Source organism: Engraulis encrasicolus, chromosome 10 (assembly GCF_034702125.1).
Source record: "Engraulis encrasicolus isolate BLACKSEA-1 chromosome 10, IST_EnEncr_1.0, whole genome shotgun sequence".
NCBI classification, from domain to species: domain Eukaryota; kingdom Metazoa; phylum Chordata; class Actinopteri; order Clupeiformes; family Engraulidae; genus Engraulis; species Engraulis encrasicolus.
In genome coordinates this window covers 50,972,180-50,987,431 of record NC_085866.1, presented here as the reverse complement: position 1 = coordinate 50,987,431, position 15,252 = coordinate 50,972,180, and the positions used below count along the sequence as shown (strand labels likewise).

General features: G+C 42.2%; 2 protein-coding genes across 4 annotated transcripts in view; both read left to right on the top strand.

The window, feature by feature from the left end:
- The first annotated feature begins 315 nt into the window (after positions 1–315).
- The window catches only part of snrpg (small nuclear ribonucleoprotein polypeptide G), a 35,943-nt gene continuing 21,006 nt past the window's right edge, over positions 316–15,252 (top strand). The window contains exon 1 of the mRNA XM_063209253.1: positions 316–325. The gene's annotated coding sequence lies outside the window, so the exon portion shown is untranslated. The remainder of the gene's footprint in view (positions 326–15,252) is intronic.
- On the top strand, positions 837–12,068 carry tpx2 (TPX2 microtubule nucleation factor). Of its 3 annotated transcripts, none has more exons than XM_063209248.1 (19): positions 837–945; positions 1,541–1,712; positions 1,811–1,912; positions 2,244–2,340; positions 2,459–2,518; positions 2,818–2,880; positions 2,982–3,020; positions 3,281–3,388; positions 4,244–4,353; positions 4,966–5,120; positions 5,249–5,426; positions 5,531–5,669; positions 5,876–6,092; positions 6,719–6,814; positions 6,910–7,077; positions 8,768–8,914; positions 10,134–10,245; positions 10,988–11,154; positions 11,743–12,068. In XM_063209248.1, the coding sequence occupies exons 2-19, from the start codon at positions 1,604–1,606 to the stop codon at positions 11,851–11,853; spliced, it is 2,178 nt and encodes a 725-aa protein (XP_063065318.1). In that variant the 5' UTR covers positions 837–945; positions 1,541–1,603; the 3' UTR covers positions 11,854–12,068. The 3 variants fall into 3 exon arrangements, with proteins under 3 accessions (XP_063065318.1, XP_063065317.1, XP_063065319.1); XM_063209247.1 differs by having other exon boundaries at positions 838–945; positions 10,967–11,154; XM_063209249.1 differs by lacking the exon at positions 2,982–3,020 and having other exon boundaries at positions 838–945; positions 10,967–11,154.

The window sequence follows — 15,252 nt, the reverse complement described above, 5'->3', positions numbered from 1 at the left end:
CATCCAGAGTGCATTGCTGTCTAAATGCGCATGCATGCGTTGATGACTAATCGAATGCACTTACTTACTGGAGCCTCGATGCCAGTGATTTCAAAAGCACTGGCACACTGATCTGTGATAGGTCTGTTAGCGCATTAGGTCCAACCCCCTATGGGCAGGGTTGAAAGGGTGGGGAAAAGGCTTGTAGTCAGAAATCCACCTCTCTTACACTTCCTCCTACAATGATGCAAAATGACGATTTTTACATCATCGTAGGAGGAAGTGTTGAGAGGTGAATATTTCTCCTGTCTCGGGGGGAATTGAGAGAGTGTTGCACGACCATTCAAAAGTATGACTGTGTCTAGCAATGGAAAGTCTAATGTAAATGTGTGGAGTGTCCCTTTAAACATTGGCCACGAAATGTTATTGTATTCTTATTTTCTAATTTCATTGTGTAGCTTCTTTCATATTTCACTCCACAAGTGTGAGTGCAGTGTAGGCCTAGGCTACTATTCATGCATTGATTAAATTGCGGCACACGTGTTGGTCCAATTAATGTTTAGGCTACTAGATGAAACAACCAAATAGCCTACCCTACAGATGCAAAGTTTTTACGAGGTTCTGGAAGAGGATATAATAAAATAGTTGTTTCTAAGATTGTATATACATACCGAGCCGACAGCACATGGAATGCTTGAAAACATTTTTCACATATTTGTTTCTCTGGCTTGTCTTGTCTGGAACAAAAAAAAACACGGATAACGTGTCTTTGCGTCATGACGTAAAATGGGGCTGTCCAATGGAAGATGACGGATTTCTCAAATGGTGACGCCATTGGTCGATTTGAAGAATTTAAACGTCAATGTAACGGCGCCGCAGTTTGTATTTTCCAGAATTCAAATTTTTAGGTATTCGCTGCTGCAGCGCCTTGTTGTGGGTGCGGACCTTGTGAGACGAGAAACACCCGTAAGTATTCTTTATATTCATAAATTCTAATTCCGCTGGTGTTGTGAGCAGATATGGAGAGCTAAGTACAAAGAAGGCATATTTGAGGCAGTTGGTAAAGCTAACATTGCTACAAAAGCATTGTTAGACAAACAGTATCGCCGAATTGGCTATCAGCACAGTGTAGTTAGCAACTTCCACGAATTGCTAAATTGGGATTGAAACTTTAACCAGGTGTTCTGCTCTTCTATTACCTTAAATGTATGCATTAAAAAATACGTTGGAACTTATATATGAGCTTGAATACAGTTAAATTAAACTCTATTGGACTCCACTTTTTTGTGATAAGGGTCAAGGATGGGTACCCTTTGTTTTAACGTGGCTAGCCCAACGTCAGTGGTGGCTCAGTTGACTACCGTATCTTAAATCACTTTGTTTAAATGTTGGTTACGAGTTGAGCTACTGTCGGTAAGTGAAGTGTGGTGTTTATGTTTTCTCTCCACTAAAATACACGCAGGGGCATGTACAGTTAATAGTAATAGAAGAATGCACGCCAAAGTTACAGTCTGATAGTAAGAGCATGAATGCTTAATACTGTACGTCTCTTGACTTGTAGGTATTTTATAGTGGGATTTAAGAGGGTCGCCATCTAGTTCTAGGACGAACCACTGATTTCGAAATGGAGGTACAGCCTGAAGGCTCTGCGGACACCTACGACTTCGATGCTCCTAGCCATGTCGTCGACTTCAGATCCTTGCAAGAAGATGATGACGCCGACCAGTGGTTTGGTGCGGTTTACATTGAAACAAGTTTTGTGTGTTGATTACATGCAATAACAGTATTGTTGTTCTTATCGGGGGTTTTGTGTACTCTCTATTTTTATCAGACACGTCTAACAACCAACAGCTAGTCACCCCCAGAGCTGACCGGACAGCAGCCCTGGGTGACTGTGAACAATCTCCTGTCCAACAAGGAGACAAAAATGAGGGTATGTCCTCAAATTCACCACTTTATTGTGCAGGAGTATGTGTGCATTGCTTTGTAAACACTAAATGGCGGAGTACTTTGGCTTGGCATTCAAATCGATACTTAGAAGGTTTTGGTCAGCTGTCAGGCTTTACAGATTTTGGTAAAGCCTCTTCTATCGTGTAATGGCCTTTGAAACCCCCGGAGGTGCTAGTGTGTCAACAGTCATGACCAGTTTCTGCTGTGTGCAGACTGGTAAGTGAACTGGAAATTGCAGTTTGCAGTCAGATCATCAGGAAGTTTACATGTGTGTTTATTTACTGTCAAAGTAATGTGTTGCTTATTTGTTGCAGAGGCAGCAGCTGAGAAAAATGCCCCCTCAAATATTGTGTTGTCATGGGGCAACGGCAAGCAGCCTGCCGCCCCTCGACCAAAGGCTCAACCACGCAGGTACGGAGTGAATGCAAAGCATTGCTTTTTAGTGTAAACTTTGTCTGCCTTTTAAATCGCTTGATCTGATTCATGCACATGGAGGCACATGCCTTAAACTTGCGCTGTATTTCAACAGGGTATCCAAGCGGCCTGTACCTGAGGTAAAGGCTGCTACCCCACCGGAGAAGAAACAGAGGTGTGTTTAATGACACATTTTAACTTTGCCTAACTGGCTTGGGTGGAACTTTTTTGGGGGGGCAGCTGGCAGGTCTGTTTGGAGAAGCACACTGACTATTTGGCTTTACTTTATTCAGAATGTTTGACCAAACCATTGTGAATCAAGTTTATGCAAAATGGTCAGTGTGTTGGAGTATTGTAGTTTGTTTGGGTTTTGGTCTGTTTTCTGTTTTTGTTTGGGTTTTTTTTAGATGTTGCGTGGGTGGGTAGACTTAATTTATATTGGCTGCCTGGAGTTAATGAGTTGTTTCTCAACAGAATGTCTGAGCGGCCGGCACCAGAGACCAGGGCTACAACTCTTGCTGTGAGGAAACAGAGGAGGTCGGTGCCTTTTGATTTTATTTTTATTTATTTATTTTCCCCTCATTTGGATGAACCTTTTTGATTGAAGTCGTTTGATTTGATTATGATGGTGTTTGCAGAATTATAGTGACTCCCAAACGAACTTGGCATCAGATGAGGTAAAAAAGGCCATAAGGGCTAGTGGGTCCTACATTGTCTATACACGAATCCTCTCTAGGATTGGTTTCAAAGGGGTTCACCAGGGTGGACATTCTGTCATATTCAATGTGGTCACACGCACAATTTTTTTTCTCTCCTCTCCAGTGGTGGGTGATGGCACCTATTTTGAAGCACAAAGAAGTATTATATTTTAAACGTGTTAACTTAGTGTACATGTGTGAAATGTTGAGGTATATCTTTTCATTGTTGTTTTTCACAGGAGTTCCCAGACACTGAATCGAGCTGTGAGGAAAAGCCAGAGGCTCACTCCAAAGCCTGCACCTAAGAAGACCCAGCCTTCTGAAGCTCCTGTCACTTCAACCAATCAGTAAGGATCACATTTTGGTGATTGTTTAATGGAAGCCCAACTGGGAAACTCCATCTCCCATTGTCATTGTGACACAGCACGCAAGTGTTCACAGCACACAATGAAATAACATTTATGCCTCACCCATGCAAGGGTGCATCCCCCAATGCCGCCCCAAGGGAGCAGTGCGGCAGGACGGTACCAGGCTCAGGGCACCTCAGTCATGAAGGAGGATTGGGGAGAGCACTGGTTAATTACTCCATCCACCAACCTGGCGGGTCAGGAGTCAAACGGGCAACCTTTGGGATACAAGTCTGACATCCTACCCACTTACCCATGACTGCCCAGAATATGGGGCTCATCTGAGATGGCATCGACAGTGCAATATCATGGCTTTTCTTTTTTTTCTCCTTCATTTTCATATATCAGTCACCGTCTTTGGAATGAGAGAGAATCGCGATAGCCAGGCTAATCCAGGCTATGTTACTCTGCATTGTAAACCGAATTCTCAGAGGGCTGGTTTAACCTGCATCTTTCAAATGCCTCTGTATACCATCGAAGATATAGTGACTCAGACCACTCCTTCTTTTGACTTGAATACCAACAGGCATGTACCAGAACTACTGTAGTGTCATTACCATAAATGTGTACCATTGGGCTGTTGGATATCCTTGCGTTCCCCCGAAACGTCCCTGGGAAGTTTTGAAATGCACTATTGGGTATGGCAGACTTTGCCAGACTCGTTTGACTAGTGAAAATTTGAACAATGTCACTTCAACTTGGTTGGGCCCCTGGCTAAACGTACATGATGACTTGCAGAGAACGTCTGTGGTCTTTGTAGAAAAGTGTTAAACGTGAGTGTTTTTCCGTTGGCAGGTTGAAGAGTACTGAGCAGCAGGAGCTGCAGCGCATTGAAGCTCTCCAGCGGGAGGTGGCGCAGCAGCGACGCAGGAATGAAGCCAGCTACAAGGCAGCCCTGGCCGGCAGTGAGTAACCAATCATATTCAAAAGTAGTGTAGGTGATGCGCGTACATCCAGAAAAACAGGTGCTGGATCAAACAAACGTGCGTAAAAGAAGGAAAAATCCGCACACTGTTGCTGCTTGCCGATTTATTGAACACTCGACCGAAATGTTGTGTTCAATAAATCGGTGAGCAGCAACAGTGAGCAGATTTTTCTTTCTTCTTTAACCCATCATATTCACCACATTGCACCAGACAACAGATCTGTCTGCTTTAAAGTTTGCCTGGCTGCAGGGTTTTTCTCTTTATTTTTTATCTGTCTGTCTGCCAAGATGCTTTTTTTTTGTTTTGCAGAAGGTGAAGTCACTGATGTGGCAATGTTAACTTAAGTGATCTTCTTAGCAAACTATACCATGGTTGTGTTTTAATGGGAGGTTTGAGTAAGCAAAAAGATTATTCATTATCCGAAGTTCCAAATTATGTCCTCTTGACTGTTTTAAACCCAACTGTTTAGCAAGAAAACATTTACTATGAAATGGTAATTCAGACATACTGGTACAACAGGGCTACACATGCATGTTTTTGTCACTGTGCACAGGGTTAAGCCTTTTTCCCCCCTTCTCCCCCTTAAAACAGGTCAGCCCCCAAAGAAACAAGTGCTGTCAACGACCGTACCAAAGGAATTCAACTTCCTCTCTGACGCACGGGTCAAGGGATCCACCTCAGCTGCAGACACTACCTATGCAGTGTGTGACTTTACCGCCCAACTCCGCAAGCACCCATCTTCACCTGTAAATACTTTTTTAGTCAGATTATCAAACATTTGTTACTTTTTAGTCAGATTATCAAACATTTGTTTATCTATTGCCGTGAAGACGGTCATGATTACCCAGTAATATGTTCTTCCTTCATATTACAGCTGAAGGCAGCACCCAAAGGCACCACTGTTCCTAAGCCGTTTAATCTCTCTGTCGGTGTCAAACGAAAGCATTCCGACTCTGCCGCCGCCTACATGCCTATGGCCCAGCAGATCGAGCAATACCAAAAGCGGACACCAACCCGTTACCACCTGCGTAGTCGCCAAAGTCAAGAGAAAGGTTGGTCATTTAACTGAAATCAAGGGTTTTCTGCTGTACCTCAGGCTGCTGTTGAAATGCAGGGTCATTGAAACATTTTCCCCCATGTCCCTCTTGCGACCTAGGCCCGTCACCAATGAAGACCACCCGACCAAAGGTTACAAACCCGATGACTCCTCAGCTGATGACTCGCCAGAGGAATCGTCCCGCACTGGTGAAGAGCTCTGCTGAGCTCGAGGCAGAAGAGCTGGAGAAGATTCAACAGTATGTACACCACACGGCACAATTGACATCATAATCTTTATTATTGTTAATGTATTAAAATCGAGTTAGTTCTGTGGCTTTGGAAATCTTTGGCAAGTCTTTAAACATCAGCAACAAAGTTTTGACGATTTTTCTAAGTAGAGTTAGTCTGACTCTGAAGTTTTTGCATGCAATGGAAAATTATTTTTGTGGAATTATTATTTTAGGGTCAAGTTCAAAGCTCTCAAGCTGAACCGTAAGATACTGGAAGCGGCCATGGTGCCCAAGAAGCCAACGGTGAAGGAGGCCACCCAGCCCGAGGGCTTCCATCTGGAGATTGACAAGCGTCTGCATGAGAGACAGATGACTAAGAAGACAGAGGAGGAGGAGGCCTTCACCTTCCATTCCAGACCTCTGCCCACCAGGATCCTCGAGGAGGTGGTGGTATGTATCCATGGCTCTCAATTAACTTTTTTTCATCACAAGCCAAAATTGTAGTTGATATCTTACTGTAAACACACATTTACTAATGGGCCAACGTGGCTAGTAAGTTTTCTTTTCTACCTGCCAAACTGAATTTTCACCAGCATATGGCTGGCTGGCAGGTGTTCATTTAGAGCCCTGTCTGTATGGCCTGGCTGTTGCCTACCACCTACTGCCTCTGTCCACTTGGTTTTATTTCCCTTCAGCAACTTCAGGGTCAGTTATCGGAGCTATAGCAGATTGCTCCTAAAATCCAGGTGGTGTGATTTGGTATTGTGGCAAGTGAGGTGAAGCTTTCACTGGTGTGTTCGAAGTCCAGCAGTTGCATGATTCACTACCCAGCAGCAGTAATTGGTTTAAAGGACGAGCCTCACGTGGTGAGCACTTCTTAATGCTGTGAAATCAGACTTCATACGAATTGAAATGAAATGAGAATCATGGAATTAAAAAAGCCACAACCAATTATGTTTTGTTAAAGCAAATTAATCAAAATCTCCACTGATGGACACTGCAGATTTATTAGGCTGTATAGCAAACAATGATCTCCTTGCGTGGCCAGTGTTGTCAAATCTATATGCTTCTTTCAGGGAGTGCCACAGAAGCAGGTGCAAGCCCCAACTGTGCCAGAGTCACCAGCTTTCGCCCTCAAACACCGTGTCCGTGTGGAGCCCAAAGTTGAAGAGGTGGGAACCCTAGTTAAACCAAAACTTACAGCTCAAGATGTTCTCTTTTTCTCCCTTGCATTTTGGTTGCTTAAATGGGTTTCCTTCCATTCTAGGTCAAGCCAGCTCCCATCAAGGCTGCACCTGTTCCCCACTTCATCCCTTTCCAGCCCAAACTTCCAGCGAAAACTGCTGTGGAGCTGTGCCCCTTCTCTTTTGAGGAGCGCGAGCGTGAAAGGAAGGCAATGAAGGACAGAAGAATGGAAGAACTTAAGAAGGAAGAGGTAAGTTTGAAAATATTAGATCTTCGGGGGTGCTGTGGTGCAGCGCGCTAAGCCCCCCACATTTGGACTTGCATGCACACGGGGAACCCGGTTCGAGTCCGGCCAGGGTCAGTTCCCAATCCTCCCCAGTCTCTGTCCTACTCGCTTCCTGTCTCCATCTCACACTGTCCTGTCAAATAAAAAAAAATAATGTTTGGTGGTAAGTATTTATGAAAAGGTAACATTTGTGAATGGCCATCATGAATTCTGGAAATTAACTGCTGAAAATATTACACAGTGCACCTTTTTAACATAATATACTAGTATTTAAAGATGGCCTCTCAACGTCATTTAATTAATATTGCCGTGTTCCCAATTGTTATTGAATGTGTTACGCGTTAGTCCTGTTTTAAAAAACGTTCTGGTTGCTTTGTTTCAAGACGTTTTTGCAAGCTGGCAAGGTGGCTTGTGGAGAAACGAGAGAGTGTTCCGTGTTTCTCGTGGAAATGCGTCTCTGATTGGCTCACTCCTCCTGCTCTCAAAGAAACGCGTCTCTGATTGGCTCAGTCCTCCAGTCCTTGGAGAGAATGTAATGGGAAACAGAGTCGCCACTTCCCTGGGTGGTACTGCACTATAGAGCTAGAAAGTGACGTCACTTCCTCCGATTTCATGGGACCTCAACGGCGTTTTTAGTCGAAAATCGTAGCATGTAATCCAATGGCGGTATTAAAATGGCATTTCGATCCCCTTCGAGTTGTGCCACGAGCTCCATATATGTTGTTTCTGATATTTTTGCCTAATTTTTCGTATGAACCCCTAAACTTTTTAGAAAACTGTGTTTCTTCACATTTTTCATGCCGACGGCCTCGGAACAAAACATTGATACTTCTGCTTGAATAATCTTTATCTATCCTCTTAAACAGCATATTTGGAGCCCAGCGCATATCATGACTGAGATCAGAAGATATTTACTCGCTACCATGTTGTTAGATGGTCAACTGAGGTCCCGTGAAACGCGGAACTAAGGGGCGGGACTTTCGAGCTCTATAGGGGCGCCAACGGAGGCGTGCAGGCTCCATTCAGGGCTGTGCTCTTTCGACAGCGACCCCTAGGCGAGCTGCAGGCACGGAGCAACCGGAGTGAGCAGGCTTTATGTATGAGGCTTTGTGCTGTGTGTGTACCTGAGAGTAGCAACCAGCTGATAGCTAAGCTAAGCTATGTTTCGGGCCACCAGACGTTGCTTGTTTTGAAAACAAGCAGAAAAAAATTACTCGACATGTTTTTAGATAAATGGGTCGATATAAACCTTTGTGGGCAACGCCTTCTTTCGACGTGACGAAACACAGAAAGGCTTTCGTGATTCGCTCGTTTCTCTGCATTATTTATGTAAATTGGGAAACACCGGGAAACACAGCCAGGAGAGTTGACGCACCGCTATGAGAGCCTTGCAAGTGAGTTTAACTTGGGGTGACCGTCCGATCTTCGAAAGGAGTGAGTAAAACTTAGTTTTATCGGAAGTTGGCCTTTAATATTTTTTTGAATTTATTGGCTGGAATAGTCTGGGGTGTCTACACTAGTCAAGTGTTAACAACGTGGAAAGCTTTACTTGCGATTGCCTGAGATTTACGTGATTAGGGAAGACATCTTGGTGCATTGGTCTTATTGCTTCTGTTGTCTTAATGAACTGTGACCTCCATTTTTACCCATTCAGGTGCCTGAGTTCAAGGCCAAGCCTCTTCCAGACTTCAGTGAGGTCAGCCTCCCTGAAAAGAAGCCAGTTCACCTCACCAGACCCGAACCTTTCAGGCTACAGATTGACGAGAGAGGCGCTCAGAAGAATCAGCGTTGGGAGAGAATGGTAAGCAGGGACTGTTCCTAAGGAGTTTCTTTCCGCAATCTATGTGACTTAAGGGTCTAAGCAGGCTGCAGTCCTAAGGCAGCCATGCCCTTTTAGGAGACTAGGAAAATGAGTTCAATGGAAAGTCACACCCATTTCGAAGACTGGACTTGATCCCACTTTGTTGCATTGGTGATTTATCTTGGTTTTATCTGCGTTTCTCCTTCACTGCTTTTCTATCCTCAAAGTCCCATCTAAAATGATAATGAGTCGAGTGTAGAGTTTATTTATCCAGAAGGAAGTTAAGGTGTCAAGCAGCTTTCACAAAATATACTGTACATTGCAAGACTATAAATGGCGTTGTGAGCAATTTCATTATAGGCAAAGGATGGGTCAAACCTAGACAGGGATAGGTTGTTAAAATGAATTAGGGCTGCAACGATTATTCGACTAATCGTGACTAATCGACTTAACGTTTGTCGACAAGAATTTTCATTGTTGACTAATAGTTTAATTTGGTTCAATGCTTTACTTACATTATTAATGATTGTATTACTTTATTCAGTGCTCCCACTGGAGCTTGAATTCCTTGAAAATGCTTGGATTTCAATTAAGTGTTTTCAAGGTTGTGAAAATGCTTGAATGTTTGAAGTGCAAGTTTGTGTCAAGTCAAACTCAGTAAACCCAAATAGAAATTAATTGTTCAGGTACATCAAAAATCTGAGGGAGTGAGATGTCAGATGGGATTTGCCATTCGACACCATAAAATTGATTAGAATTCAGGAAATTACATCTTAAAAATGCAAAATTTCATCACATCCACACCCCCTTCCCGCGACCTATTCAAAGGTGCTGGAAAACTGAAGATTTGGTGCTTGAAGGTGCTTGATAAGTGCTTGAATTTGTTCATGAAAAAGGAGTGGGAACCCTGTTTATTGAAGCCTAAAATGCCCAGCACGTATGAATTGGACGTTGTATCTTGGAGTAAATAAGCTACTATCCTGATTTAAAGATCAGTGTGAGCTATAAGATTTTTTTTTTTTCACTTCCCTGCTTAAGAGGCCGGGAAGGTTTGTCGGAGGTTGGAGCAATTCTTTTTTTTTTTTTTTTCGTGACTAATCGTGACTAGATCTATCAATTAGTCGACTGTTAAAATAATAGTTTGTTGCAGCCCTAAAATAAATTGAATGAATAATGAACTGTTTCTCTTCCTGCTTTTTATTTTTTTTACTTTTTTCAGTTGAAGGAGGAGCAGAAGCAACAGGCAGAAGCTGTCAATTTTAAGGCACGGCCAAACACTGTTACACACAAGGAGCCATTCGTTGTCAAAAAGGAGAACAGAAGTATACTTGGTAAGTGCTACTTGGTAGCTGCTGATGCTCCTTTTTAGTCACCCCACCCACAGCTTCACCATTCATGTGCCTAGGGCTGACTAGAATCGCCATGCTCCAAAGTTAAATTGTCACATTTTTACATCTTGGCCAAAAGCTGGGCTGGGTAAAACGACCTATCATTTTTCTGATGTGTAAACTGTTCACACAAACAGTTTTCTGATTGCCCTCAAGTTTTTGACTAGGTTTTCAGAACGTCGCTGACTGTATAAATTCTCAATCATTAGACAAAGACTTCACTCCCAGTAAGCATAGACAAGTTTGCAGTCAAATGCATAACGTTTTTGGTCATCGACCCAGTACTAGTCACCAATATGAATCTCTTCAAAAGATGATTTGTGAAACTGTATTCATAGTCTATGAAGTTTTTTTTGTCCAGAATGTAAACATGACCATCTTATCCGGTCAGTTTTCCTAACTCACATCCTGGTCAAATGCATACACTATGGATAACAAGTATGGCGCTAGTCATTTGCAGCCCTACATGTGATGGTGTTTTTGTGAGATGTCGTCTTCAGTGTTGCTAAGGCTGCTATGGTGTCCGTGTTCTGCTAACACCTGCTGTGCACTGTCCCTTGCTCCCCTCTTTCACCTTCCAACCTTCCCACACCCACCTTGTGCTTCTTTTGGGGCTCTCTTCCAATATTTTCACATTGCCTGGAACTACTGGCACTTTCTCAAGATCATACCGGTGATTCTATAGCTTCTGAGGGCTTCCAGCTGACGACGGAGCGTCGAGCCAAAGAGCGTCAGGAATATGAGCGGGAGAAGAGCGAGCGGGAGGCGCTCAGGGCTCTGCAGGAGCAGCAGATGTTGCAGGAACAGGAGGAGCAGCAGCGGGAGGAAATGGCACGTCTACGCAAGGATCTGGTACGTACGCTAGCCTCAGTTATCTGCTGCGCTTACAAAGGGTATGTTCGTTAACGGCTGCTCCTCACAGCAGTCAGAGGGTGTGTTCCAATATGGGACCTTGCTTACTCCACTTGCGCTTGTGGCCCTCCTCCGTGGAGAAAACAAAGTTTCCCAGCTGTCAGCTTAGCCACAACAACTTGGGAGACTGTTTTCCATTCACCATCCCAATTGCAAATGAGAAAAAGACTTTACAATTGAGCTTTTGCAAGGTATTGAACTATAATGCTGTTGTCAGTGATGTCATCATGACATATTACTTCCTGGTACGAGGGCACAAGTGGAGGAAGCAAGGTCTCGTATTGGAACTCACCCAGAGTTCTGACTCTGGCTGGGTTTGTCGATGCGCATTTCTGTGCAATGCCAAATGAAAATGCATTAGGGTTGGAAAATTGTATTGAAATGGCGAGATACGCGCTGTGCAGTAATGAGCAGTCATGAACACGTCCACTGAAACTGATCATAAATCCCGATGTTCAACTCAAAAACGTACGCACGCACTACATCTGCATTCCCAGGTGTTAATCTGCTGTTTATTTTGCCCCTCAGGTTCACAAGGCCCAGCCAGTGAGGCACTACAGGCCAGTGGAGGTGAAGAAGTCTGAAATGCCACTCACACTTCCTCAATCCCCGAATTTTTCAGACCGATTCCGGATGTGAACTCTGACTGCCACTTTTTTTTACATTTTTATTTTGTCTTAACTAATTTTTGAACACTTTGTATATATTTTCTCTGCCTTTTTAACTCTTAAGCTTTTTGTGAATTTTACTGACTATGACTAATGACTGCTTTTCATTTGAAAGCTGTCATTTTCCAGTGAAGCAGTGTGGGTAGCCTCTTAATTTTATTCAACAATAAACGTCTGTTCAGAGACCAGCCCTGTGTGACTTTCCTCTAGAAATAAACAAGTTTGCAATGTTATCCTTTCGATGTAAAACTGTAGAGCAAAAGTTCAAGGCAATGGGATCAAATCATATTGCTTTGGTCAGTTTTCATCTATAAAATGAAGGATCCTGTTCCAGAAGCCGTTATATATGCCCAGACCATGATATTACCTTTACCATTCTTCATGAGTTTGTCTGCTTCATACCATAAGAACTTTTCTTTTTCCCATACGTATACCTTTCTTGGTCTTGGAACAGATTAATCAAGGTGTCATAAGTCTACAAAATTGTGTTTCAGAGCTTTTGTTGATCATGCCTGCACATTTCTATCTGGCCTTCAGATTCTTCCTACTGATGACTGTTTTGCATGCATGGTAATGCCTCTGTATCTCTGCTCTCGGAAAGTATATTGCAATACGTTCTCCCCTGCACTGTGGAGGTTTTTAGTGTTGTGACTTTCTGATGTTTGAGATGCTGGAGATGTAGTCTTTTGTCATGTAAATCCCAGTCACAAATGTGAAAAGTCATGCATTGGTATTTAAACTTTGAACAGCCATCCTTAAATTCAACAAGAGACACCAGTCACATGTTCAATGCTTTTGCTCATCAAAAAATGTTGTGTAAAACAAATGGTCATCAATCCAAAACTATTCAACATATTCAGATTTAGATACCAGTGAATAAAAGTCAACATTCTGAACTTTTTTGCCATACACATCATTGTTGCGTCTCAAATCCAAATGTGGACAACAAAAACAAGTTGAACTTAATCAATGGGTCACACAACAATGTGAATTAGTTCCAGGATCCGTATCTTAAGAACTGGTAATGGAAAAGGGTTGATTGTCCTGGAGTGGTTACAAAGAGAGTGTTATACAAGTGCAGGCCAGAAAATAATCCCATGAAAAAGTTAATTTCTTTCCATTATTCCATCAATGTTAGACTGGATTCATGGTCCACATTTTTAACTATTGCAATTTTTGTTTATTCTTATTTTATGCTTCCAACTCCAAAAAACAGGAATTGTGCTTATCTCACAAAATTAGAATAGTTTCTGAAATCACCATTTTCTTCAGAAAAAAAGAGAAATTCGAGTCACATCAAATCAGTTGAAATTCTGTACTTTCTAAATAACATGTCAATATTTAGTATTTGGTTAGAAATGTCTTTTACTTAATCACTGCCATGATGCGTTTAATATTGAAGTCAATGGCAGGGCATCGCTAGCCTGGCGACGCCGTCCTATGTACTCCATCCAAAGATTTTGGCTGTTCGACAGAGTCAAACAGTGGCTTTCGCCCAGGCTAGGGCATTGCATGGGAGTTTATGGAAGCCCAGATATCCTTTATGATTTGCTGTCAGCCATTTTTGTTTGTAGATCTGGGGTGCATCCCAATATGTGACCTTGCCTCCTCCACTTGCTTCCCGTCATGATGACATCACTGACAACAGCATTATATTTCAATATCTTGCAAAAGCTCAATTGTAAAGTCTTTTTCTCATTTGCAATTGGGATGGTGAATGAAAAACAGTCCCTCCAAAGTTGTTGTGGCGAGGCTGACAGCTGGGAAACTTTATCGTTTTCTCCACGAAGGGGGGGCCAGGAGGCGGGACGAGGAGACAAGCACAAGTGAAGGAGGCAAGGTCACATATTGAGATGCACCCATTGTGACCCACACTTCCCGCTTGATAATACCCCATAGATTACCATCCCACGTTTTGGTGCTTTGGCATTTTTGATATTCTAACTCACCAGAACCCCATTGAAAATGAATGGGATGTTATTTCTGGTGAATTAGAACATCAAAAACACCAAAACGTGCTATGGTTATCTATGGGGTATCATCAAGCGGGAAGTGTGGTCACCAGATCTTCAAACAGAACATCTGACAGCAAAGCATCAAGGATATCTGGGCTTCCATAGCTCCCATGCAATGCCCTGCCATACACTTCAATGTTAAATGCATCATGGCAGTGATTAAGTAAGACATTTCTAACCAAATATTAAACATTGACATGCTATCTAGAAAGTACAGAATTTCAACTGATTTTGTGAGATGCCTAATTCCTGTTTTTTTGGAGCTGGAAGCACAAAAATATGTAACAATAAATACACAGATGATTGGAATAGTTTGAAATGTGGGCCATGAATCTATAATCTATGAAAGTTTAACATGATTGATTATAGAAATAAATCAACTTCTTCACGATATTCTAATTTTATGACCTGTACATGAGAATATTGAGACTTTACCAATGTGTGCAATCTGTGGTAATCCAGTACAGATTAATTTGGAGGATGTAAATTGGGCGACTGTCTACATAGTTAAAAGGTTTTTAAAAAATGTATTTTTTGAAATCTTGAGGGGTTTTTGTTTGTTCGTTTTTTGATGGGTTATTGGAAGTCTCCACTACCTTCAAGCAAGGCATCTTAAAAGGACTTTTCAACAGAGGTGGAACGTAACTAAGTATTTTTACTTCGTTACTGTACTTAAGTAGTTTTTTCTGGAATTTGTACTTACTTGAGTAAAAATAAAAATGCAGACTTTTACTTTTACTCAAGTACATTTTTTGACAATTACTTGTACTTTCTACTCCTTACATTTCTAGGAGAAGACTTTGTTACTAGTTACATTTATCCTAGGTTTTCCTGTTGTGTTTCGTGGATATTTCAGTAGCCTCAGCTGCGGGCAGGGAGGTGGGACCAAGCCCCTCTTCCAAATTGACACCCAGATAGAAAATATACTTTTAAAAACATTAACAGGACTCCATAGTCATGTTCAAATGGAACCGAAAACCGTTGCAGACAATTTTTCCTATTGTATCAAGTAGGTAGACATGGAGAAAGACAGCCAGTGCGCGTGTAGGCCTACTTGTACTTTTGTACTGAAAAGTACATTTAAAAGTTAGTACTTAGGACTTTTACTTAAGTACGTTTTTGGTAAACAACTTTTACTTTCACTTGAGTAATTTTTTCGCAGGGTACTTCTACTTTTACTTAAGTACACAACTTCAGTACTTCTTCCACCTCTGCTTTTCAATGGCACCCTTTTGCATCACAAGCCTTGATTATTCTTTACCAAAACAATATGGAGTTCTTCTAAAGCCTTTATAGAGAGCATATTTTGCTTTTGCATTGGGAAAAGATATACATCCTGTTTCACGCTTTCACAG

Excerpts from the sequence above, each read along its gene's own strand:
- tpx2 (XM_063209247.1), top strand. The coding sequence starts at position 1,604 with ATGGAGGTACAGCCTGAAGGCTCTGCGGACACCTACGACTTCGATGCT. Across the intron at positions 7,078-8,767 it reads AAGAACTTAAGAAGGAAGAG|GTGCCTGAGTTCAAGGCCAA; the intron begins GTAAGTTTGAAA and ends TTACCCATTCAG. Across the intron at positions 8,915-10,133 it reads ATCAGCGTTGGGAGAGAATG|TTGAAGGAGGAGCAGAAGCA; the intron begins GTAAGCAGGGAC and ends TACTTTTTTCAG.